Source organism: Apteryx mantelli, chromosome 15 (assembly GCF_036417845.1).
Source record: "Apteryx mantelli isolate bAptMan1 chromosome 15, bAptMan1.hap1, whole genome shotgun sequence".
NCBI lineage: Eukaryota > Metazoa > Chordata > Aves > Apterygiformes > Apterygidae > Apteryx > Apteryx mantelli.
Window position 1 is genome coordinate 19,887,649 of NC_089992.1, and position 26,406 is coordinate 19,914,054.

Genomic DNA, 26,406 nt, shown 5'->3' on the forward strand with positions numbered 1-26,406 from the left:
AGTTCTCATGGTGCCCACAGAGAGTGACTGCTGGGACGCAGGCCTGTGTGCAGACACACATGCATCCAACTTGCACGTGTTTCTGTGTGTGCCTTATCAGCCATGCAAAAAGTTGGTGAATTTCCAAAATTTAACTCTAGTTTTACATTTGGTTGCGGATGAGCATTCTGGGCTGCTATTGGAGGATTACCATTTGGGGTCTGGCAAACCTGAAAGAGAGACATTCGTCATAATCTTAAACTGGACTCTATGTAAGCTCTTCTGTGTGGGCATAAAACTTCAATTACTGTAAGATTCTCAAAAGCTCAGAAGACAAGAAAAACATCCCTTGACTTCCGGTTAGCAAGACTCATTATACAGACTGCTCTACCTGTTTTACAGATTTGTTTTCCTTAATAGATCAGTACATCAGATATTTCTGTCAGAAAAATATCTAGTGAAAGTTCAGTTGATTACTTCACTTTGTTCCACACATGCGGCATTTGTAGCACAACTGCCTGCAGTCTTTTCTTATTTAAGCTAGCACTGTACAAAGAAATGAAATACTTTCTTTAGGCTAAGTTATCTTGAAATAAATAAATAAATAAATGACCACCACCCAAAGCCTCTCTCTTTTACCTTTTCCTTCAAATTGAGGCATTTCCTGCCAGAAGCTTTTCACAGGTTTAAGTAGCGATTTTGCCACACTTCAGAAAACACACAATTGATGCTCTTTAGCACATTTCAGCACGTAACCCTGTGGCTGGTTGATGATCTGCTACCCATCTTGATTTCTAGAGGTACTAGGAAACCTCTGTCTCCAACAGATTTCAGTTCCAATTGCGCATACTGAACATATTTGGAAATCCCACCAGTCCTAAACTGTGACAGCAGAGACAAAGTAAATCGATCTTTACTGCCAGTGAAAAGATAAATTAAGTAATATTTATCTCCAGTTTATGCCTAATTACCTGTGAAATATGTGAGCCCCAAAAACCTAACTATGCACAGGAAAAATATTCAATATTTCTTATTCCTTCATATTTTGGTACCTTTTTGGTTCTTCTCTGGTAGGCAAAAGCGATATCCTGCCTCTGTTCATTGCTGCGATTTGTCAGGATGTTGATGATGGTGACCTCATCCACGCCTACAATGACAAAAGACAGAGTCAAAGAAGCTTTCTCGTTTGTATCAATACGCTCTCCTGCATGCAAAACATAGCATATCTGCTATCTGGAGCAGGGCTCAACAGCTCTCTCTAGTGTAGAATCTGTTAAATCCTGGCCTTGCAGAAATTGCAACCAATTACAACACAAATTTTTGATGTGATGCACATCTTGCTGGGTACACTCATGTTCACCTCAGCTAAGGCCAGCCCACAACCAGCTTTGCTACTTCTGTGCTCCATTTCGCATGTGTGTCTCTATGCATGTGTGTCAGTCATGCAGGATTCTGCAAAGAAAGCTGTTCAACTTCAGAACTGACATAAACTTGAGCTTATTACAGCCTGCCCTGTAATTTCAGTAGAGTGATTTCAATTAAGGCTTTTTAATAAAACAGTTATTTTCTAATTTGCCTCTAGGCACTTAACTAACACTCCAAACAAAAATGGGAAGAAAAAGACACTATATTACTTTCTCTCAGCAGCTCAGAGGCTCAGAAGATAGGTGTTCTTGATACTGGGAGGAACTATGTATGTGCACCCTTTTTTTGAAATGACCATTAGAAGATCCATGCTGAGCTTTAACTAAGTTGCCTTGACAATTTGGATGCTCAAACTCCTTACCTATCTTTTTTTAGTAGTTGAAACAGTAAAGGCTTAGGTTTAAATGATGTTTTCTGAATCTGTTGACTTAAATGCAATTGCGGACTGAACACAAGGAGATTGTTTGGTTTTATTACAAGTTGAAAGCCAAGGCACATATCCAGGGTCAGACTCTCTGGCTGGCCATAGCACCTAATGCAGTCCACAGCTTTAGATCCTGCAGGGCAGATATTCATGCTGCTACCAATGCTGGTCAGTACGTATAGAGGAAAAGCTTTTACATTGTACAGGATATTTCTTAGATATCAGCTACTTGCTACTCAAGGTTCTTTCCAGTGCAGGAAGCATCTTGTGGCTCTGCCACTCTTCCTGCCCGTTACTGCCAATCTGCACTTCAAATTCACTCTTTTTTTCCCCACTTGCTGCTTTCAGCCGGATTCTCCCGAACTTGCATTCTTTGGACTGGCACAGTTCTTCCTCTGATCACCGTTCTCATTTGCTGCTTGGTCTTGGGAATTCAAAATATATCCCAGAACCTAGCTCTGTTTCCTGGTCTGACTGAAGGCTTTTGAGCATCTTGATATGAACCCAGATCATCTGACCTATCAATGTATCCTGTGCTAGGGCTCTAACCCATTGGACATACAATTATCATGCCCTGCAGACATCCAGATCTCTCCAGGCATAATCTGCAAAGAGGGCAACTCGCCAAAGACATCCACATCCTCCTGCCTCCAAATCAACACCTTGCAGCACTGCTGGACTTCAGTTCTGAACTTCATTGCTTACATTCTCCTGCTTACATCATGTACAAGACAGATCTATTGGTCTGATCCTATAAACACCAGAGAGAAATGAGTGCCACATCTCCACACTTACCAAATACTTTCATGCTATTAGCTAATACCACTGATTAGTCAAGTATGCAAATAAAAGTTACCCTTTGATTATTCAACATCAACAGAAGAAAAAAACCTGTATTTATATTCTCTTAACTAACTTCTAAAATTATCTCAACTATCCTCTTGCTATGAGAGCTTACAAAACCTGCCCTTGCAATAAGCCAGTCTCTATTAGTCAAAGGAAAATGTTTAGAAGTGTAAGTCCCCGCCACAAGCCAAATCAAAGGAATTGTTAGCAACCAGGATACAGAACAGCCAGGTAAAAAAAGACTTAAGAGTGACAAATAAGAAAAACAGTGTGGTCACATTTTGACATTGCATGTCCTGAACAGAACTGAAGAGGTCCACCCAGGTGTTCTTAAGCAGTATGGTAATTGCTTGAAATTTCACAAAACCTGGTTGAGGACTCATTGCTTGCTCAAGTAAAGTCTTTTTTGAATTTATAATTTTACACCTCCAACTTAATTTTCTTACTTCATCTAATATAGCAGACAGGAATGCACTGTAAAACAATACAACTGAAAGTATTTCTATCCCCTTCCCCAATTCTCCAGTACCAACTTATGCTATACCACTGAATATAGCCTCTAGGTAAAATGTTCCTTTGCAACTCACATACTTTATTGGTTAACCAGAACCATCTGGACCTGCCATTCAAACAGAAATGGAGAATAACACTGCAGCTGGAAGTAATGTCCAGATAATAAATTCTTCCAAACAGAAGAATCAGCATACTGTGTAAATAGATGGACAGAGGCAACAGCTTGAAGAGCTCTCAAACCCTTATGCTCCAAAATCAAGCTAACCTATAGCTGTGCTGTGTAATTGCCTGTTTTGAACTATTTGTCAACTGAGTGGCTGAAGCCTAGAAAAGGCAAAACTATTTCTAAATATTGCATGCCTAATATAGGGCATATTCTTCTGCAATAGGATGATGATGTATAACAAGTCTTTTTTTTAATGGCGAGTTGCATGCCAGGTTTTGAACCCAAATAGGTGGCTTTAATCTAGAGGCCAGTTCAAGCCCAGAGTTTCTACTTAACTTTCTCCATTTATTACAGCAAGCATTATAAATAGCTTCTTTCACATTTGCAAACTAGTATCAATGTGAAATGTGACTAATGTAATCAGCGTGTTAATGATAATTTTGCAATAGAAAACAGAAAGTAAGGAATGGATCAGCCGCTACTAGAAGGACTCAGATCCCCATTAGAATCTTTTTTTATTTGTTTTGCCTTATTACCCAAAAACGACCTCACAGCAGCTCGACACAAAGGAATTTAATCAGATATTACAATACAAATCATAGTAGTATGAATGTTGCAAAAGACCTTGTAGCCCTTAGCTACAGATTCTAAAACAATGAGTCAAATCCAAAATATTCAGATTCCTTTCTCCCTATTGACTACATTTTTCATAAGGGGCAAGAACAAAAATCCAATTCTGATTTGAAGAGATGAAATACTGGACCTGATGGTCTCATGTTCTTAGCTCATATTGAGGCAGACCTACATCAGTGCTCTTATTCACATAGGCTTGGCCTGCAAAAGTCTAGAAGCCCTGGAAAGCATCATATGTCTTAGTTATAAAGCTTGGTTTGAAAACGTGCTGACTGCAGATTTCAGCCATAATCTACTGATAGCGTGTTTTAAAATGTTCCCATTTTAAAGAAAGCAAAATTCCCCAGTCCAGAAATGGCCACATGCAGACAGACACACATACACTGGGTCTTTCAGCCTTTGCAGGGCCACAGTATAAACCAATCTTTAAAATTTTTTAGTAAATTCTAAATTTAAAGCATTCTTGGCATTCAAAATTAGCAAATGACATTTTCAAGTTTTAAAACAATTGTGATAGATTAGAAGCCCGCAAACAACTGCATCCAAGTTTCTTATTCATATGCTTTGTGGATGGAAATATGAGTTAACTCATTGCTCTGGCATTTTGTGGAAAATGAGTGCTTGTATTTCACACTTGGGAATCCTGCTGCCCTGAACAGGATGCTGACTCACATCTGCTGAGGTGGGGTGGAACAGAAGAGCTGCTCTCACATTTTTCTTTGCTGTTCACTAAAAAGCTTGAAAATTGCAAGGTAATGAAATGAAAGTTTATTTCCCAATTTATTCTGGCTGGGCAGATTTTAGTAGTGTACTTTTGTCAATGGGTAACAAAAGCTGACATTATTACTCATGGTGTTATACTGTTTTTCTTGCTTAAAAAAAAAAAAAAAAATTCCTTGCAGAAAGAAATGTATTTGGGAAGGGGAAGGGGGAGAAAGTATGTCTTCAGAAAGAACCCCTTTTGAATAATGTTGAATAATGATTTTTCTTTTTTAAAAAGGCCATCTGTCAAGCTGATAAGTTCACGGTGTTACGGTTCAATCAGCAAGAAAAGAGGAAATGAACATAATGTAAAAATGATCAGATACAGTTATATTCAATTTTTTGGTTTAAAAGGGACTGCACTTGAATTTCCATGGGCCTCAGCAACAGCACTAACACTGTGCTGAACAAGACAGATGATATGGACAACCTCTTGGTTTCCTGGGAGGAGGCGAGAACAGAGCTAACATACCTTTATTCTGCAAGAAGTGGTGTATCTCTGTTCAGCTTGTTTGCTAGAAATCTGTTGCCTTCATTTTTATTTTCAAAGTCAGCATGGAGAATAGCAGAAGCTATCTCTGTCCTAACAGCATTTAGATACTACAGAGATCATCACCCTACATGAACAAATGAGAGAAGATAGCAGCTGGCCTCCAGTTATTAGTGGGACATGAGAATGTAAATGTAGGTGATTAGCCCTTGCGAGACCTTGGTACTTTTGTGTGTCTGGCACTAACACAGTCCTAGGACTATTTGACTGGGTTTGTGATCTACAGTGTCTTATTATCCTTGGATAAAAACCCAATCCCACTGGAGTTAAAGGGAAAAAAACTCAGATAAAATACAACTAAAATTTCAGCTCTGGAATTTTGCTTAGCAAAATTTTGCCAATTTGTGTTGCAATGAGATATTTCTTCACTGATAATATTCTGCATATATGAGTTATGCAGTGTGGTGGATTTCAGGCACTACCCCTTCCCCACCAACATGCTGGCTGATTTCCTCTAGTCTTTTACTTCCAAGCATTAAAAACTCTATTAAAAGGTACGGGCATATTGAATATACCACAAAGTCAATTCAATCTTCTATAAGACCCGTACTATGGATTACACCTCATTGTTGGTTTACTGATTTCTGAATATAATGAATTTATAATAAATGTATGTTGTAAGCACTTTCCTAAAAGAACCTGTATTTCAACTCTGCCAGTCATGGAACAGAAAACACTATCATGAGACCTCAATAAAAGGTTGCACAGTTTGAGCTGCAAGTATACAACTATTCACAAATTAGTCGAACAATAAAATTATTTAACAAACTATGAGATGCACATAAGAAAACCACAACGTTAGGGAATAACTCTCAAACAGCAGGGAAGCACTTCAGCAGTCATCTTTCCTATAAAGAAATAAAGGAATAAAGGAAGCCTAGTGAATGCTGTACTAATACTTGATTTCTTGCATTTAAGCTCATATACTTGAGCTAATCTATATAACACAGAGCACAATGGAGCATTATACAAATATTAAATGGCCTCTTGTCCTAGAGAACAAAAAGCCAATATTTACCAAGACCATGCTAAGACACCAAATGGATTCACAACAGAAAAACTAAATAGCATAGAAATAAATCTGGTTTAGCAATGGCATATTTATTACACAGGAACAAGCTGGAACTGTAACAATTTATTGGCATTACAAAAACTCTGGTTTGAACTATTGCTAACTGCAAACTGTTTTGCATAATCTAGAGCCATTCTTGCATGCTTCCCTTTCTAGGCTGTTGGATATGTCTAAGCTCTCTGCATTTAACTCAACCACAGTCAAAGCCTAGCAAAGCCTTACTTGTGCAGTATAGATTTTGCAGATTGCATTAAAGTCACATTAAACACATTACAGTATTTCTTACAGATCCCACACTGGATAAATAGATGACTAAATATTGAGGAATTAATCTAAAAAGCATCAATAGAGTTGGAGTATTTAGACATTATAAATAACAGAGCAGTCAGACATTTTATTGGCTAAGCAACAGATGTATTTGCTTTAGGGCAAAGATCTGGGGTAAAGTAAATTTTACCAATTTTGCACACAACCACTGAACTAGAGAACTGGGACTTTGTACTGCTAGGAACAAATGGATAATTACATGGTAACTTTTCTAAACTGGCCCACCCTGACCACCAGTACTGTACTTGCATATTGCTTATATAAAATTGAAGCAGGTATACCCAAACGATTTTTCCCAGAGATAAGACTCTATGGGATACAACTTCTATAGCATTGCTATAAGAGATGTAGTTTCAAAAAAGTGTTCTGAGGATTGTAGAATACAGACCCATTACAGCATGTATAAACCTAGATTTTGGAAACAAAGAAGAGGCGTGGGTTTCAGGTGCCAGAATTCCTTATCCTGTACAGAGTCAAGCCCCTAAAAAGCTTGGCTTCTCTCTTATGTCCATGTTTGTTTGAAACTTAGCACCTCAACCACCAAATGAACTTGTGTTTGAATCTGTAAGCTATTGCATCTCTCTGATCACCTTAAAATAAAATGAGCAAGTCATATTATTCTTTACAATTCTATAATCACTTACATTGCACATTTCTACTTTCAACATACAATGCAAACTAATTGCTAAAGAATCACTGATACTTCATAGAAGGTAGTGCTCATGAGTATGTACCATTTGTTCATTGAGGGCCGTGTTTTTAATACAAAAATCTATGAAGTCCCTAACCAGAAATATTTTCAAATGTCTTCTTGAAGAAGAATTTCCTTGTATAGCTGTTTACATTAGTTTTTGTAGCAAACCAATTCTTGTCTGCATGATTCAGAATTTTCATTTGGGGAAAAAAAGCATATTTAAGTGAGTTCACATTCTAGTACATTCTCCTCAAGTAGTTAATGAAAATATCCTGTAACCAAGCATTTGAAATACAAGGAAACAGTAGCTGGAAGAAGGGTTCTAACACTTTTTTGCTTTATTTCCCCTAGAAATACTTTCTTGAGAGATAGCCTTTATGGTGTAAGAGTCAGTATTAAAACCATAAAGAGATTCTCCACTTAAAAGTCACCTTTCAGAAAAAGCTCCTGGATAACAAGCTAATAAGCAGAGACAAGCCCAATCCTACAAACATGCAAGTTCATGAATAGCTTTTGCTATTATTTGTTTGAAGGATCAGGCACCATTTCTCTTTAAAAATGTTTCCACACATCTTAAAACCAAACTCAGCAAATTGCTCATCTTTGTTGGAAGAAAGTGAAATAACTACATTAGCCTGACTTTCCTGACAGGAAAAGCTTTTGTACTGCCTGGGACACTGCAATTTCCATTTGCACTAATTAACAGCTTGAGTGTTAAAATGTGCAAATTTGTCCCTATCCTGAAAACCTGATGGTATATTTGACATGTTTAGATTTGCCCTATAATCAGTGCTGTAAAATATAATTAAGTCTAGACAAAACTCTACATATACACAAAGCACTTCCTGCCAAGCACAATGACACTTACTCCTCTCTTGTAAGAAGATTATTTTAAAAATAAAACAAACCCTAAAATGATTCAAAATCTGAGCTGAACCTACTTTAGTGAGTAGGCCAGGGATTTCTCCAGTTAAATTAAGAAACCTTGTGAAAGTGAGCCTTATGCCTGCTAGGGAGGAGCAACATTTTATAGTCAACATTTTACATGTTACATTTTCAAGTCAAACATTTGCTTCGTTGGCACTGACAGAATGCAGTGTCGGCATTTCTTTCAGATGAGAAATTGTTTGGCTTTTAAATTTCTCCCTCTCCTGACATGCAGGCAAAAGACTGGGCAGTTCCAGCTACGCCCAGCTGTTGCTTTTGGGGCCTGGAGGAGGAGTCCAGGCCAGGCACACCCTTTCCTGCTACCGAGCGGGACCAGGATCGCTGCCCCAGAACCGCAGTGGCTGCTTTCTGTAACCGCACTGTGATTACCTGCTCTGAGCTGGCTCAACAAACGAAGCCAAGTGATGTTGATGTGGTGGTTCTTTTTCCCCTCGAGATAACCAAGGTGTAAAATAGCATTTCTTAAGTGAAATGAAAGGCAGTTATCCCAACTCACTCTCATGGGACATAAGAGTGAGTTCAAGACCCATGAAAAAGACAGCATAATGTTTGAAAGAGTTCATTCCTCATCCTTTTCCTCAAAGGTGGATGTTATTAGTGGCAAAAAATCTTGGAAGAAGTACTTTGTATGTGTTTTCATACTGAAATACCACCCAGGTATTACTCTGGTGTTGTAGTTCGTGCACCCTGTACTCCTGCTTGTTTCAGTACACCACGCTTTTCAAAGGGGCCGCATCTGCCCTGCTCTCTCATGGTCTCCCAGTGAAAGTGGTGCATCCTGGTTTGGATAAATACCTGGGAGCCTGGTCCAGAGAAGCAGGGGACTCCCACGTTGCCCTCCCATGAAATAATGCAATATCATTTCAGAAACTAGATACTGTTGTTTCTAGGATCTTCTCTGACCTCAAAATAATCCAAGACACATGAGCATTTAGTTCAAAACACAGGAGAAAATGTTCAAATTTTTCTCATGCCAGCATTCTAGCTTACAAGTAGAATCAAAGCCACAGCCCGCACTCCTCACCTTTGGTCTTGATGGCTGTTTCCAGGGCTGCAGCATCCCGGTCAGCATCAAAGTTTGAGTAGGCCTTAACTGTGGCATATGCGCTTGGAGGGAGAGAATGCTAGAAGAAGAAGGAGAGAGAGGAAAAAAAAAAGGGCAAAATTAAATCCTGTACCTCGCTGCAGTTAGTACAACATGTGCCTCCTTCAGGGGCTGACATTTTGCCTTATTTTTCCAAATACAAGAACTACCAGCGGGTGTTTGTGAAACTGGAATTCTGCTGAGAGCTACCAAACTTTGTTCTCCAAATGTGTATTGTTCCAGAGATGCACTCACAGCCATGTTTATTATGAGAAAGAATAGGTGCAAATGGATATCATATGTTATTGTGGCAAAAACCTAACACATTCCAAATTTTCTCACTAAGCCTGAATTTGCTAAAATCTGGAATTGCCTGGCTAGATCTCAAGGAAATTGACTACAGAAAGCTAATTCAAAGAAGATATATACACATATATATCTGTTGTGAAAAGTCTAAAATAGTTTAGATTTGAAGCCAATACTTCACTTTGGATTACAAGTTACAATTAAAAAAAAGTAGAGGAACATGGAAGATTAACAACAAGTAAATTATAATGGAACAAGTTCTGTGCTCTATCTCATGGACTTTAAAGATAACAATAAATGTATCTTGTTGAGCCTATAGTTTTTGAAAGCAAGAGAAGTTACCTTCTCCTTTTGAAACTCTGTGCCTGCAGATACTTGGTTTAAGCAGCAGGAGGCCAATAAAACTAAATGACATTTCAAATTACTTCCACTAAAGATACAGAGGAGTTGGAGATACAGCCACTTAGCAAACAGTTGCAATGTTTTAAGTTAACTGATCTTGCTGGCTGTTTATTATTGTCCTGTACTGAGGATTATAGCCTCAAACAGGAGGTCAACACAAGAGAGATCAAGCTCTTGCTTCAGTGCAAGCTAACAGTTTAGCTCATATCACCTCCCACGGGCAGGTTAAACTAAACCACAGATTTCCATAGAAATAGCTGAGAAATATTCACATATTCCATTCTGCTGAGTCCAATTTAGAGATGTAAACCGCTGGCAGAGAGGTGCAGGGATGACCATCTGAAACTGCTGCAGCTGTTTGCTAAGTGAGTGCGTGACTAAGCTTTTTTGGTAAGGATCCCCAGAAACATTCAAGTCCCTAACTCCACCAGAAACCAGGCTTCCTAAACTGGACTAAGTTATCTTAATATCTCTTGAGGGCCTTTTTACAGGCAAATTGTTTAAGAGAGGACAAATTTTAACTACAAAATTCCACTTTTTTTGGTTACATTTACACCTTCCTGCAGAGATCACACTGTCCTGAACAGATTCCTCTGGCAGCAGCCACTGTGCCACCTCCTGAAGGTCTGGGTTATGCGGCAGAGATGGGGAGTCAAAAAAACACTGATAAACTGAACTATCCTTTTTTTTTGGCTCTTACCATCAGCTCAATCTAGCTAAGTGGCTGCAGTTTGACCCATAGCCACACCACAAGATGCAACCTTTCATGTTAGCAAATTGAAGTACTAACAAAAACAGTAAATGGAGATGTGCAATGCAGTTTCAGAGAAATCTGCGTGCCTGAAAGATTCCTGAAGCAAAGTCGGTGAGTCTACACCGTCATGTGGCTGTCCTATTTAACCAGTATTGCTGGTTAATCTGACACAAATCCGCTGGCGAGCTTAGAGTCAGGTATCTCTCTGGCATCACCCTGCTCTAAGTATTTCATGAGCCATTTGGACAGAATATTCTACTGTAAGACCATATTAGGTACTGAGAAAATACATAGCAGATTTGCAGTTTGGGAGCCAACTCTTCCTCTGTCCTTCCACCTCATGCATGTAACAAATTGGATCCAGATCCCCTGACACTGGTCAAAAGACCCAGGGAGCGCCACATCTCTACATGCAGGAAAGACAAAAGCCTTCTGCTGGCTACTCTGCCGGTAAATGGAGCGTATCCAAATTCAGCATCCGCACAGATGATGCTCTCTTAAGTACTTTGGAGGAGTGGACACGCGTTTCATCAGGCTGATTATTCTGCCTATGAAAAACAGCCATTTAAATTCCAGACAATAGGGATCTGTCCCAAATTACTGTGGTACACTAAAGAGTACTGTACATTTTCAGACAGGAAAGTTTTTCCAACCAACTTTCCATTTGGTTCTGTACAAAATTTTCCAGGATGTGGCTGTAAAAGTTCAGCCTAATGTGTAAATGCACAAACAGTTTGGGCAAGGCTAAAGCAGAGAAAGATTTTTTTTTCTCCCACATATATATTATGTTTCACACATCCTCCAACTGCTTTACTTCCTCTGAGCTTGAGGAAGCAAACCCTATTTGGAAGGAAGGATTCAACGCTGCAGAGGGGCATACTTCACTAACAGGAAAGCTAACAAGGCTTAACTTCTTCTAAACACAGGACCCTTTCAAGATATCTAGATTTGGGTATTCCTCGCCCTGAAAAAAATCACCAATCATCTTTGAAAACCAACTTCCCTGACGCCATCCTGCAAGTAACCTGTGCAGCCTTGACTACATTTCACATTTCCAACTGCCCGTGCAAAGGTCGAGTACATGATCAAGCACACAAGTAAGATCTTTGTCACAGAATCTTTCCACCTTCTCTTGTGCAAAGCTGCAGAAACTGCAAGCACAGAGTTAACTTCAGCTCAACCCCCTCCTCTCCTTAGAGGACGGAGGAGGCAGTCCCAGGCTGAAGCAAGCAGCTCAGTCTATAAAGGCAGTTTCTTGGTCTCGAAGGAAATTGCTCACTATGCTGCTGAAGCAGAATGCACAAATGCCTTATTGCACAAGACAGGATTTGGGTTCAGCTGTCACCATTCTATGCCCTCAACATTAAAAACACTGTTGAAAAAAACGGGTGCCTGAAACACTGTGCTTGACATTAGTTAACTTGCTGAATCACTGCTTAGGGGAACTGGGCAAATTATTTATGCGAACTATCTACTCAACAATTCTGGCTTCCAAATTAAAATCTGCAGAATATCAACATAAACATGTCTTCAACTGCACTGAGGTCTGAAATGGTTTCACTTGCATTGTTGTTGACATGAGCAACAACAATCTCTCTTCATTTAAGATCCAAGCTTTGAAATTCTGACATCTACAGAACAAATAAGCTGCCTGTTATTTCTTACATTTTATGACAGAATTTCTGATGAAAATGTTGCCATGCAACACTATTCAAATTTGACTTTTGCAACTATTCATATGTATCATGGAATAAATATTTATACCCGTGAGACTAAATTGCTCAAATGTTTGTCCAAAAGGAATTCTCCATTGAAATGAACATGGCCAAGAAATCTAAAGAGTTGACTGCTTTTGCAATACAAGATCAGCTTTGCTACTTACCTGCAGTACACTAACCAGTTCTTTGCAACAGCTCTTTCACAAAGATCAGATAGTGTAATTTATTTCATAACAAGTAACAAAAATAAGCAAAAAGTTTGCTTTTACCAAGCTCAGCTCTGCAGTTACCAGTTTTAAAATTTGAAAGTACAGTAAGCTTATTAGCAATATGATGAGATGATGCCATAGATGGGATTCACTTCCTCTTCAGTGATAAATCACAGAGCCACAAATTCACAGCACAATATCCTGACATTACACTCGTAACCCTACCAAGTAATGTTGCAACATAAGAAATCAAACAAAGAGAGTGTGGCTTTGTGGTATTTCAGTAACACAATCACAGAAGTGTAAATGTGGTGAAAAATACTCCAACAAAAAGGAGACTCTTTAGGCTTTTCAAAATAGAAAATGAGAAAATAATTTTTCAAGAGCTAGTTTTTGTTGAAAGTGTTTGTCTTTTGGTGAAAAATATTACATGAATAAGATTCTCAGTATTATCATTCCCATTAACTAATGTTCTCCATGTTTTGATTGAAAAAAGTGAAACTCAGAAGGTGTCAGTAAAAGTGAACACATTTCCATTTCCATCTCCTCTTACCATCCTCAACTCATTTGTGCCTTGAGAAGAAACGGGGATCACAGATCTGAACTACCCATTCGGTTTGCCCTCTGATCTCTTTCACATGGCCCAGCACACGAGTACTGCTCACGCTGCTGCCCAGTTAGAAGAACTTCCATTAAACCTAGCCATCTCATAACTGTCCCATGGTTCCCAGCGGCTTCATGGCTGAAGACTGACCACAGCAGACTAAGCTTTTAGTTAAGATCAGTTTAAGTAGAAGAGATGTGTGGAAAATTATAAACTCTACAGCTCAGTACAATTGTTAGTAGAGAGTCCTGTAAAGGAAACAAGACATGGCATTTAAGAAAAACAAACAAACAACTATTCTGGTTTGAATAATAATACTTACATCTCCTTCAAGGCTGAGCTTGCTTAGAATTTCATGGACTGTAGACATCTTGAAAGAAAGCTGGAAGAGAGGGGGGAAAAAACAAACAAACAAACAAGTAGACTTAAATAAATACATTTACAGTTATAGTAGCACGTTAGATAATCCTGAATCCCTGTATTACAGAAGCTGGGACAACCCAATAAGACTGCTAATCTTAAGCAAGAAAATTGATTTAAGAGCATTCAAGTCACAGCACCACTGATAATGCAACAGTGAGAGGTCTTCTTTCTATTGTACAATAAAAATTTATCTTCATTCCTTAAGAAACCACTTCTACTGCATTTTAAATATTTAAACTTAGAAACTGGAGCATCTCTATCTTAGAGAGAAGATCAACTGAACCTAAAATTCAGTACCAGAAAAATCATGGAGGAGTACTATAACCCAGTCCAGCTCCAAGCCAAAAAGGAACAACTAATAGCATTTAAATCAGAGGCTAAATTCCTCAAGTGCTAAAGGAATACACTGGAACTATTTATATTCATGCAGACATTTTATAAAATCGTAATTGCTGTTCGATCTTTAATCCTGGCCGCAGGCCACAAATGCCTCTACTGTCATATGGTGTTGTAGTGGCTCCCCAGTATCCAGCAATAAGAATCACAGGACACGCTACAAATACCGATTAATAACGTGATTGTCAGATGATAGGCAACAAGAACTCTTTCAAAATGACAGTTCCAAAAGGAATAGCCAATGAGACAAGATAACGAACAACACCGCTCCATTGACACAAAGTTCATGAGATCTTGCTTACATATATAAAGAAAAACAGAAAAAAAAACCCTGCTGGAGAAATCATAAACATTGCAAAAAGGAACATCGATGTGATGTGCTTATGTTACAACACCCTGCTTTTTTCCCAGCCCTGGTTTCTTGTCAGGGAAGTTTGCCAGAGCTGTAATACTGTTTTACTGAAAGAGTCTCTTAACTAAGGAGGAATTTTTTTCTAAAGGTTATAAGCCAGAGGCAATATTTAAGCTGCTTGATGCATTCCTAAAACTCAGCTCCCAAATTCCTCTGCTGAAGGGAGAGATATTGCCACTCATATTACCTTCTAGTTACTCAGGCTGGCAACTGCAGCGAACATTATTTTATCTGCTCAGTCTACAGCTTGCTTCTCAGGAACTGCAGAAATAGCCTTATCTAACAGGGAATAGAGTTGGCTGTTGAGAGGCAGGAGAGAAGGAGCGGCAACGCCTCAAGATCAGCGATACTCATTTAATCCCATAACGGGACCCGGCATCGAAATTCCAGCATGTGCAGGCTCCCCGGGGCTCCGCCTGTCACCGCGATGCCGGCACCAGCCCCCGTCCGCCCCAGGTACCCTGGCCTGGCACTAACTGCTCGGGCAAGTTTCCCGGACAGAGCAAGCAAGCGTCTCACCACCTAACGGTCAGGCCCGAAACCAAGAGCTCACAGGAGGAGTAAGAAGCAAGTCTACAAGTGTTTCTAAATAGCAGAGACCTGGTTAAAATTCTAAAGCAAGTGTTTATTCTTCATTTTAGCTCCTGGAAACCTTCCCTGCTTCTCCATCAAGCCTTTTACAACAGTTACAAGAGAGGTACTCAAGTCCAAGTTGGGGGGGGGGGGGGGGGGAAGAGCCCCCTCTGTCATTCAGGAGCATCAAGGGGGAGTCTGAGAAAACGTAAGCCCTGAGGCGATACTAAGGAACACAATGAGCTTATACAAAAGCTGTAAAATGAAATTAAGATTTGGTTGGTAGATATCACTGTAGCAGTATATGGCTGAAAAAGCAATTACTGTGAAAGTGCTTAAGAACTGCAGCACCATATGTTTTAAAGACTAAAATGAAACATGCTGCTCTTCTCACATGCTCTGAGCATATTTGTAATGCTTTTCTATACATATTCATCCAGCTATTAAAGCGATAACACTGTTCATTACTTACAGAGCAAATAAAGATTATTTATTCAAATTTTCTCCTTGTTCTATTTTGATTCATTTAAATATTGCCCAACCTGGTCACAATTTTTTGAACTAATGACTCTTCCCCCTCCCCCCTCTCATGAGTTAGTCAAATTCAAGGGAGAAACAACAGAAACACCTCAGCTGGACTAGATTTACTTCTCATCTAATTTCTAATTTTGAAAATGGAGGATTCTTTTATTTTCTAGCGACCGAGACTGGGTTCCATAAGTATTTTTTAACAAAATAGAAAAATAAATTGGATTGCTGTACAAAACGTCTGGTAAAGCATGTAAGTCCTTACTTTTAGAAAACTTAGCAAATATTATATATTACAGAAACATTGCTTTTAAAATGAAACACAGAACAATGTTTTTGTAGTATAAGCGTTGTAATCACACCTTTCCTCACTTCGAACACAGCAAGAAAACCTTTCATCTTCTGAAGCAATCTAGGTACAAGAGTAACAAAAGTACCTCCACTTAAGGAAGCATTAAGAATCGGGGAGGAAAAGAGACACAGAGTAAAAAGCACAGTCAAAAGCTCCCCACATCAACTTATTATTTGAGAACAAATATTTTTATAGCAAAAAATTCAACCCTGCCTTTTAAAGATAGGCGGCAGAAGTTGTAATAAGCTGCTGCCTGCTATTGGTACTATTATCTGAGCTGGTTAAAGGGGGATGATACATTACTTACTTATGAGATTCTTAATGTTTACTCTTAATAAAATGAAGCGCCTAACAATGAGACCTTTGTACGCTGAAAGCTTTACAACCAATATCAGAGACAAGCAACCAAAGTCTTTTAGTCTTGCTTGCCACAAAGAACTAACACACACCAGTGAAAGCAGAAGCCAAGCAATTGCAGTATAATCTTTCACAAAGCAATCACTGAACAGCTTTTTGGAAGACTCCTATTTCTAAATGAAATAAAAACCACATTGAATCAGGCTTGTTGGAACAGAAAACTTGAGTAGCGTCCAGGAGCAGAACTAACACACCCTCGCGCAGGGCTGGAGCTGGAGGGTTCGTGTCGTCGGCACACAACAAGGCTATAGCAACCGTCCGCCAGTCAGCAGCGGCCTGGCAAAGGAAAAGAGCAGCAAAATGGGAATTTTTGCAAAAAACTTTGCAGGGAAAGATCTTCGCTTGGAGAACAAACGCATCTCTTGTCACGCTCGACTTAGTAAGGCTCTCGTATTTGTGAACAGACTCATTGTTTTCTAATGGACTGATTTTATCTGATGCAGTTTTGACAAGGTCTGGTTGGGTTTGAGTATGTAAATAGAAGATACATGCACTAACTTGCTCTTCCCTACACTGGAAAGAATCAACTTCTACTTTCCAGCTGTAAACTAATAAATGCTTCAATACCTTAAGGCAAGTTTCAACAACCAGTTTTTCCTCCTAAGCCCACACTGTGTAATTCTGAATCACAATGTTATTCTACTAAAGAGATTAACATCTAGCTTTGACCCCAGCTCTCCCCTCCCCAAAGGGTAATAACTGGCTTGCAAGCCTGTTAGACTGGGCCTAGTCTATATTCAACACCCTGTCCTCCTAACAGTTTGGTGACAGAAGTATGTTCAAAAGTAGCCCCATACCATGATTTCCAGGTGCAGCTCGGGTATATGAGAGCAGAAAAAAAAAAAAAAAACCCAAACACGAGACCGATCAGTGGAAAAAGTGCCAGGTATGCACAAAGAACTATGTTGCTCAATAAGCAGAGTTAGCATTTTAAGAAGAACTTAATCTGCTCTTGTAGGCAGAGATTGCGCGAAGGGTGTTCCCAGACATACAAGCCAAGGAAACGGCATCCCCAGAATGAGAGAATGGAAACTCTCCCACTGGGAGCAGATTTGTGTTGGGTCTCCGGACTAGGGCGAGGCACAGCAACGGCGGGGGTGAGAGGGAGAGCAGGGAGAACCAAGAAGGACCAGAACGGCTGCTGCAAGCGAAACATGGACTCAAAATATTCCCTGATACGCAGTGGTAACTGCAAGTACAGATGGGCCAGGCTATCTCCCTCAAACTATCCCATAATGCTTGGCAGATCATTTGAAGTCACTGGTTGGAGAAAAAATAGCTTTAAAGAAAAGGATCCCAAAAATCATACTTCAAACCATAAAACTATACTATGGATAATGTATTTCTTTCAACAGTTTCTTCCACAGACACTGCTAATGACCCAGCAGATGTTCCATTCCAGGAAGATACTAGACATATACAAACTTAAGGAACTTTATTTCCCGGAATTAATGTTATTCTTGCTCCTGAGACTTGATGGGGGTGGGGGGTATGACCTTTTTAAACCAAGAAAAAACATTCCATACATTAGTTAATGGAAAACTGTACCCACCAGGGATGTTTATTGCAACTAGTTCCACCAGCACAAAGAATACAGATGAACAGCACAACGGCACTGAAGTTCCCAAAGATTCCTTCACTCTTTTGCTTACCTGTAGGGGATCTAAGTATTTGCGCACAGACGCAGCACTCGAACAACTAATCTTAAACGGAATCAAACCCGCCATGCGTAAGAAAGCAACTCACTGCTGCATGACTGCCCCGAAAACATTTCACTCTTCTCCCAGCCAAAGCAGGCAGCAACCGCCCTCCCTCGCCCTGCCTCGCCCCGGCTGCGGGCGACGGGGGAGCCGCCGCCGCCGCCGCCGGGCTGACTCACGGGCCAGAAGGCAGCGGGCGCCCGCAGCCGGCGACGGCGGGGCCGGCGGCAGAGACGCCCCAGCGGGCGCGGCTCCGCGCGGGGATCGGCGCTGCGCGGCGCTCGGCTCCGCGGCGGGGCGCGCGGCTCGGCGCTCGGCTCCGCGAGGGGGCTCGGGCGCGGCTGGGCGCTGCGCGGGGCTCCGCGAGGGGGCTCGGGCGCGCGGCTCGGCGCGGCTCGGGCGCGACTGCCGGGCACCGCCCAGGGCTCCGCGCCGCAGCCGCAGCCCCGCGCCGACGGGAGGAGCCCGCGGCCCCGCGCGGCTCCGGGCGAGCGGCGCCTTCTCGCTGTCGCCGCTAGCTGCGAGGCGGCGCCGCGGACCGCAGCCCGGAGAAGCAGCGGCCGCCGCAGCGGATCGCTCGGGGAAGCTGGGCGAAGCGCGGCCGCCGCGGGGCGCCCGGGGCCGCCTCTCCGGCCCGACGGGACGGGGCGGGGGGGGAGGCGGAGAGCCCGCAGCGGCCGCCCCGCTCCGGCCCGGGGGCTGCCGGCCCGGGGGCTGCCGGCCCCGGCGCCCCGCGGGGACTCACCTGGCCGGCGGGCGCGGCGCGGCGGCTCTGGCGGCGGCTCCGGCGGCGGCTGGGCGCGGCGGCGGCCCGGGCGGGGTTTTGTAGGGCCGGGCGGGCCCTGCCCGCGCCTCCCCGCCCCGGCGCCCCCCGCCCCCGGCGGCGCTGACTCAGCGGCCGCGCCTGCCTCCCGCAGCCGGAGCGGGGGGAGCGCGGGGGGGGAGGGCAGGGAGGTCTCGCCCCGCTGCCCCGGGGCTGCCCGGCTGCCCTCGGGGCGCCTGCCTCATCGCTGCCCCCGAGGAGCTGCCCGGTGCCCCAGGGCAGGGCAGCGCAGCGCAGCGCAGCGCAGCCCGCCCAGGCTTCTCGTCCCCAGCGCTCCTGCGACAGCGGCTTGTGTCACTGCAGCCTGTACTGTGGCTTCGCCAAACCGCACTTGCTGGGGCAGGACTCGGGCTCGTCCTGGGGAAGCGGCATCTCCTTCCCCGGCAGGCCGGGGACAGCGCCCGCGGCGCAGCAGAGGCCTGGACACGTCACCCCAGATTTCCCCTCTGAGCAGGGCACTCACTGCGACCGAGTCATCGCCGCCTGGGCTGCGCCCTCCTGCTCCGGGCTCGAGCCATCGCCAAGTCGCCCGCCGCACTGCTTGCAGCCCTGGCCAAGCCTGCTTTAGACCAACAATATTGAAAAAAAATCAGCTCTCGAAGTTCGGTGTGTAAATCCCAGTACATTTCAGCCGCAAGAAGTTTAAAGCACATGTGCTGCAAGCAATAAACACGAGAAGAACAAGGCGCTGCCACTGCCCCAAGGCTCGGCAGAGACAAAGCCTGAAGTTTGATTACGCTCAGATGATCCAAACAGGCCTACCGCAGCAAGAAAAAGAGCACAAAAAAGCCTCTGCCAGTCTGACTGGTTATCTGAGCCCAGACACCACCACCACCACCACCACCAAAGTGAGATCCAGTAAAGAAGCTACAAGCAGTGAAGATACAGAAGATCTTTTGGGATCACCTCAGATTACTGTTTCAGCACAGTGAAGTGGCCAGTTTCCTGGTGACCAACAGGTTGTCATTTAGGCAGTCATTTTGAGAATATGTCATCACAGACTGGATTTGCTTATGCAAAGAGATATTTGCCTCTGCTATAAAGGATTTTTCTAGGCTTAAAGATAGAGGGGTCCTCTGGTAGACAGAGAGAGCAAGAAAGTTTTAAGCTTGACCAGGAGCATAAAAACAGGGGTGGCAAAAGCAAGCAAGAACAAGAGAGACAAGAACATTGGCTTAGAGACAAAGTAACTGTTGGGATAAAACAAGATCACAGATACAAAAAGGAAGAAATATTACACTGGACTTCCAACATCACATGGAAGCAAAAGAGTGCAGAGGGATGAACTGGTCATTGCAGCAGGAGAAAATGATTTTAATAGCCCTTTTCTGAATAAACCAAAATGAGTTGAAGAGGATGGCTACAGGAGAAGCATGTCACAGCACAGCATTTTTTCAAACTGATAGGACATCAGTGACAGTCTTGCATTAGCTTAACACGTTAGTTTTCTTTTAGGCAAGGCTACTGGGGTTATTTCTGTGTATTACTGAATCTGTCTTTAAAAATTAATTCCTGGGTATCCCAGTTATACCAGTGTCTGTTACTAGCTACTTAATTAAACAGTTAATTTCCCCCCGCTTTTCAGGTTTCTTAGAAAAATCACTGAAGGCCTGAAAAGGTGATTACAGATCAAAAATACTTACAGTCCAAGAAGCAACAGCCATTCTGTGTTGCAACATTCATTAGGGGGTTTAAGTAGGGATAAGCATCTGAAAGAAGCCAGACAGCCAGCTTGCCTACTAATGGATGCACAGTCCCTCAGGGATGATTTCTTCCCCTCTTCTCTTTCCAAGCATTCTCAAAGCAAAGCAGTGGAAAAGCTGAATATGCTGAGCTTAAAAAAAAAAAAAAAAAAAAAAAAAGTTTTCACATATGTAACGTATTTCTAAGATGCAGGATGTATGCTGCATTGTGCATTGTTGTATAAAATCTACTGAGCCATATGTTAATGAGTTCATTCAATCTCAGAGATGAGCACATTCACTCTTGCAACTGAAGGTCCATTTACCTTTCAATACTTTACTGTAGTCTGTTGCAATGACACTATAATCCATTTCCTTAGAAAACTGTTCTAATAATACTTCTTAAAATATGAAATAGTGTAGCTCATACACCATCTTTGATTGTAGTTAACTAGATCTTAATATGAACAGTTTGCAAAAGCTTTGATACCAAGTGAATTATTGTTATATCTACATTAACTACAGCATAAAAAGATTTTCCAGCAATTCCAACAACTCCCAGAAAGGGAATCAAGATGTTGTCTCTAATACCTGACTTAACTATCAATTATCCAGTCTCAGAATCACACATGCACCTCAGTGAAGGGGTATCTAGTCTTCAGTTTAAAACGGACAGACATGGATTCAACTGCCTCTCTGAAGTTAAAGCAGGGACTGTTGAAGTGATTAAATAAAAAGAAAAAAAAAGAGAGAGTGACAATAAAAAAAAAGAGCAACTGTTATTCATAGTCATGAAAACATGAAAAAATATATTAAGTATATTAAATATATTGAATATGATGAATTCCCTCAATTGGTCTCTGCTTATGTAGGCCAACTGACATCAAAGGCACTCATACCAGTGGGGGAATCTGAGTGGCATGAACAGCAGAAAACACATTAATGCTTCTGGCAAAACAACCAGCCACGTCCTAATACCAAGGCCTGGTGTTCCTGCCCATGGAAATACTACACATTCTTCATATTGTTGAGAAAAAAACACTCTGCAACACCCACGAGCTGAAGAAGGCAGCAGCCAGACTGTGCAAATAGGAAAGACTACTGCTATCTGCCAGAGAGGAAATTAATTCAATAGGAGAACAGCAGCCAAGTGCCTGAATCACTTTTAAAAATGAGACTTTTAAGTCACATGGATTATTTCTGAAGATGTAACCAAAGCTTCGAGGGTTTGTACAGCACCAATCACAAGGGGTTCTGGTCCATGACCACCACTCCCGAGCATTGCATCAGAGTAACTACCATTAGCAAGAGGCTGTGACCCAGCCTGCGGTTATCACAAGCCCAGGGTGTTTCTGTGCCTGCCTCATAGCTGAGTTCCTGAAAGAAACATGCTGCAACTGGCTTGCAGGCAAGGCAGTGCCCGGAAAGGTTTGCAGTTAGCTCCCACATTACTTAGTCCCCCACAACCTCTTAAAAATATCTGCATAGAAGGCCATATTTCAAATAACCTGCAACTACTTCAGTTGCAATTATCTGTGATCTCTCGCTTGCAGCATGCTGACCACAGACATCGTCGAGAGAGCACTTTTGTCAAATGGAGCTCCCCAGAGTCCTGAGGATGGGAAAACAGATGCATTTGTACTAATTTCTCATTCCTCCTTTCCGGCAGCTTACTGTGAACGTGGTTCATAGCACACTCTTCAGTGTGTGCCTGTAGGTCCATTTACTCCATCTCCTCAGACCTCAGTGACCTTACCATTGCTGAATCTCCCATTGTTTTGTTACTGCTTAATATTGTTTGATATTATTTTTTTCTTTGTTTACTTTCAATGTAATATACCTACACTCTCCCACCTCACCAACACCTTTACTTGTTCTTCTCATTATCGTCTTATTGTGTTACACTACTAGAAACTTGATGTGTTTAACTAGAGCATTTAATTTAAGTTCTCCCTCTGACCCAAGCTTTTTCTCTGTAATTACATTAATGGAAATGGGCTCACTGGCTCTCAAAAGATCTTTACTCTCTCTCACTTTGGTCCCTGATTGTTTGGCTCCTTCATCTACACAGATCTTGCTTATGCTCTTTCAGGATGCCTGCTACAAAGAATCAAAGACAGGTTAAAACTGTAGTTATGAAGGTCACAATTCTGTCAATGTTTATTGCCTGCCTACTTAAACTTTTTTCTTCAATGATCCCCCCCCCCAAAAAAAAAAAAAAAAAAAAAAGAGAGACAGAGAGAGATCAGGACAAAGGACTTTCTGGTTTAGGTGTGGCTGAGCCCGTATGTACAACGTTGCCTCACTGAGTGTATTATGTTGCAAGAGGATAATATAAATTCCATTTTGCTTAACATATGATCAGGCAGGCCTCTGGGTATTATTTTTGCACCTTGGTTATTTGGTCTAATTTGGAAACTCCAATGATATAAATAAAGCTACTGCAGTAGCCCCCACGTAGAATGAAAGTCATGATAGATCTGCAGAGCAGGAGAATCGATGGATCAGAAGGTGGAGCTGAGTCCAAGCTATCTTGGGGCAGACCTAAAACATTAGATCTGGAAAGGCAGAAACAAAAAATGTCTCGCAGAAGTGCAGTGGAACAGTATGTGGATCTGTTACTAGCAATTGAAATGATCACAGGTTACAAACAAAGTTAATAATATGTAGCTAACCAGGTTCCCAGGATAGTAAGCTGGCAAGGTTATGTCTACAGCTAGCGCAAAAAGTACTCCTGAAAAATACTGCTCACTAGATTGCATTAGTAAAACCCTGTAAACATTCAAAGTGTTTAACTTCTTTTTTTGGAAATGCAACATTTTTCATTAACATCTGTTACAAATTACCTGCAGTTTTGCAGAACTGTAATTCTGCTGTATATTTTTGAATACACATTGCATACCAAAGCCATCTTTTGTCTAACAAAGTACCAGAGAACCAGACCTCTTGATAAGTGCTCCACCTAACAAGCTAATCCCTGGGATCAATTCCATTCTCTGCAATTTAATTCCTACACATACATAAACATTCCTGTACACACATTATTCAACACTCAAAATTTCATTTATTTGAAACAAACCCTTTTAAAGAGCTAGACTTATCTCTGGAATGATCTTGTATATTAGAGATATTGCATATATTTTGTTATATGTGTATTTTACAAATGAAGCATTATAGTAAGTAAGTAGTGTAGGTGGTATGCAGTTTGTGCCACAGAAGTTCTCGCTGGGCACAGGGGCAGGTGGTGTGCTTAGAAAGAGGAAATCTGGATTGTAAGCCTTGCAGAGCTACGGTTTGCTGGGTGATCTCAGCCAAATCACTGCCTTCTCACCAGTTCATAACTTTTATATTTTGACTGTTAACTCTTCAGAGCAAAGCCTAAGTATTGTATCTGCTAATGAAAATGCATACATACATGCAAAAGTATACATTTTAGCAGCCACTTTAACTGAAGAAGAGGTGACAGGTTTTATGGCCTACAGTTAGCCTCCCATGCAGAATCTCAAAGTGCTTTGTACATTGCATTCGGACCTGACAGCAAAAAATTTTCATGGGTAGTAACACATCTACTTCTCTCCCATACCAAGGTTGTATCTTGCTTGTGACTTCCAAAAGTCTCCTTTTACCTTCCAACACCCTTTTATCACTGGACTTGTCTTCAGCTACTTTTCTATTTTGTATATTTGCAAATTCACTTCTGTCTGCTGCTCATTAACCCTTCTCTGAGACTTCCTCATGTGTTTGACCATAACATAGCTTGAACTCTGATTTCCTTCCAATGACTTTCCCTATCATTACACCATTGTTATCCTCAGATCTCACAACTTCAGTGGATCACCCTAAGTCTATGGGCAACAGGGAGCTAGCCTAGATCAAGACCAAGACGTCTGGGTGATAATGGATCTGATTCAAGAAAAGGGAGCAGCAAAGCAGAATACCAGCTGAAACTACAATTAAGAGAATTCAGTCAGAAAGGAACTCATTTACATACGCACACAAGCTAATGATAAAAAAGCCTACTTTTATATATGTATGTATGTATGTATGTATGTATACACACACACAGCCTAGTTAAAGTCACCACCAATAGCCAAAGAACACATCAAGGTTGAATGACCACAGTGAAATCTCATTGTGCTGGTTGTCCACTGTTAACAGAAGACAATGTGAAATCACCTACACTCCAGTCAAGATGTTCAAAAGGAAGGAAGATCCTTCATTACTCTCACTTAGCTGACGCAAATAACAAGTGTTCTTGAAGACAGGCCAGCAACTTCAGCAGGTACCCTGTGACCAAATCCAGGCTATCGCATTTTCCTGCCAGCCAATAGCCAAGCCAGCAGATGTATGCATACTCATGTGGCAAAGAGAGAGCCAGTGAGCGATATGCATCATGAACAAATGATAACCAAGCAATTCAGACACTCTTCTGTTTTTTAGTACATATATAACAGCTCTGGCACACATTTATCAGAAATATTTATAGCATCCGGAAATACTAAAGCTCAGTTTGTTTTCTAAACTAAAATGCTAATCACTAGCATTTTGGAGTTTCAGTGCGCAGCAGGGAAGTAATAATCTAGTGTCTGACTATGAGAGGTTGCCTAGATACGTACACAAACAGAAGTGAAACACACTTGCCAAGTTCCTTGCACTGGTATTGGCAGCATGAATAAGCTCAGCATCTTTGCAGTGAATGGAACAGCCACAGGATGTACAAACAAACAGTCACTTTGTGTGTAACCATGTTTCAGTGAATTTGCTTAATTCCAAGGGGATTTCCTCATGCCCTGCTCGATAGCCGATTGCCTTTTTATCCTAAGATCATGCAATCTATGATACCACAATGGCTGTAAAGTGTAGCTCAGACATCACTTCTAATTCAACCTCACTGTCTATTCTCATCTTATTATGAGTAACTTCAATCACCATTTAGTCTGCTCAGGGGCCAGAGAGTTGCAATTCCATCTGAAACTAGATACCAACCTGCCTTTGGTGCTACGTACATTAATAGGTTAAAAAGACACATCTCCCAAAACTGCTATGATGAGCTCAGTTTTCCCAGCAGTATCAGCATAATGCTGGTAGTATATACACAGACTACCAGTATATTACAGCATGAAGAGAGATTTTGAACACATTTAGATGACACTACTTAAAATGATCATAGCTGCCAGCTCTACAATAGCATTCCCCAGACTGCCAACACACTGGAAAACACTGTAGGAAATATTACTGGTGCACACAGAGTCCCTGACATCATCGGGAACAGAACAGCAGGAATAACCACTACAGAGCTTGGTCTCTCTTGCCAAAGGGATGGAACCAGCTAAAAAAAAAAGGAAGCTGCCAAAAATCCTCAGGGGAGTTTTTCCTAGGAATAGGGTTAAAAGGTTTCATTTAAAAATCAGGTCTGCTCTGTTCTATTGTCTCCCATTATTCTGTGCTTTTTCCACTTCGGTGACTCACAACACAAACAGTCCCATGTTTTGGATAAACTTCTGGCCTCTGCCAAAATGTAGGGGAGGCTGTCACACCTTAAATAAGTTGCCAAGAACGTAGGGAATAATTTTGAAAGTCTCAAGGAGTCTAATTAGGCACCATCTTAAAACAAATTCTAAACAATCCTTAAACAGTTTATTCCTATGCCAAAATTGTAGCCTGGTAACTGCGTTCTGCAAGTA

General features: G+C 41.6%; 1 protein-coding gene across 3 annotated transcripts in view; it reads right to left on the reverse strand.

Moving 5' to 3' along the window:
- ANXA2 (annexin A2) overlaps positions 1 to 18,992 on the reverse strand; it is a 33,497-nt gene extending 14,505 nt beyond the window's left edge. The window contains exons 1-5 of one of the 3 annotated variants that reach the window (XM_067305906.1): positions 18,963 to 18,992; positions 13,739 to 13,798; positions 9,364 to 9,463; positions 1,032 to 1,126; positions 147 to 209 (exon numbers count right to left, since the gene is read on the reverse strand). In XM_067305906.1, coding sequence (XP_067162007.1) covers positions 147 to 209; positions 1,032 to 1,126; positions 9,364 to 9,463; positions 13,739 to 13,786 — 306 coding nt within the window. In that variant the 5' untranslated portion in view covers positions 13,787 to 13,798; positions 18,963 to 18,992. Of the gene's footprint in view, positions 1 to 146; positions 210 to 1,031; positions 1,127 to 9,363; positions 9,464 to 13,738; positions 13,799 to 18,169; positions 18,248 to 18,962 lie in introns of those variants that run through there. The other 2 variants (XM_067305904.1, XM_067305905.1) reach the window with 2 other exon arrangements.
- Positions 18,993 to 26,406: the final 7,414 nt, after the last annotated feature.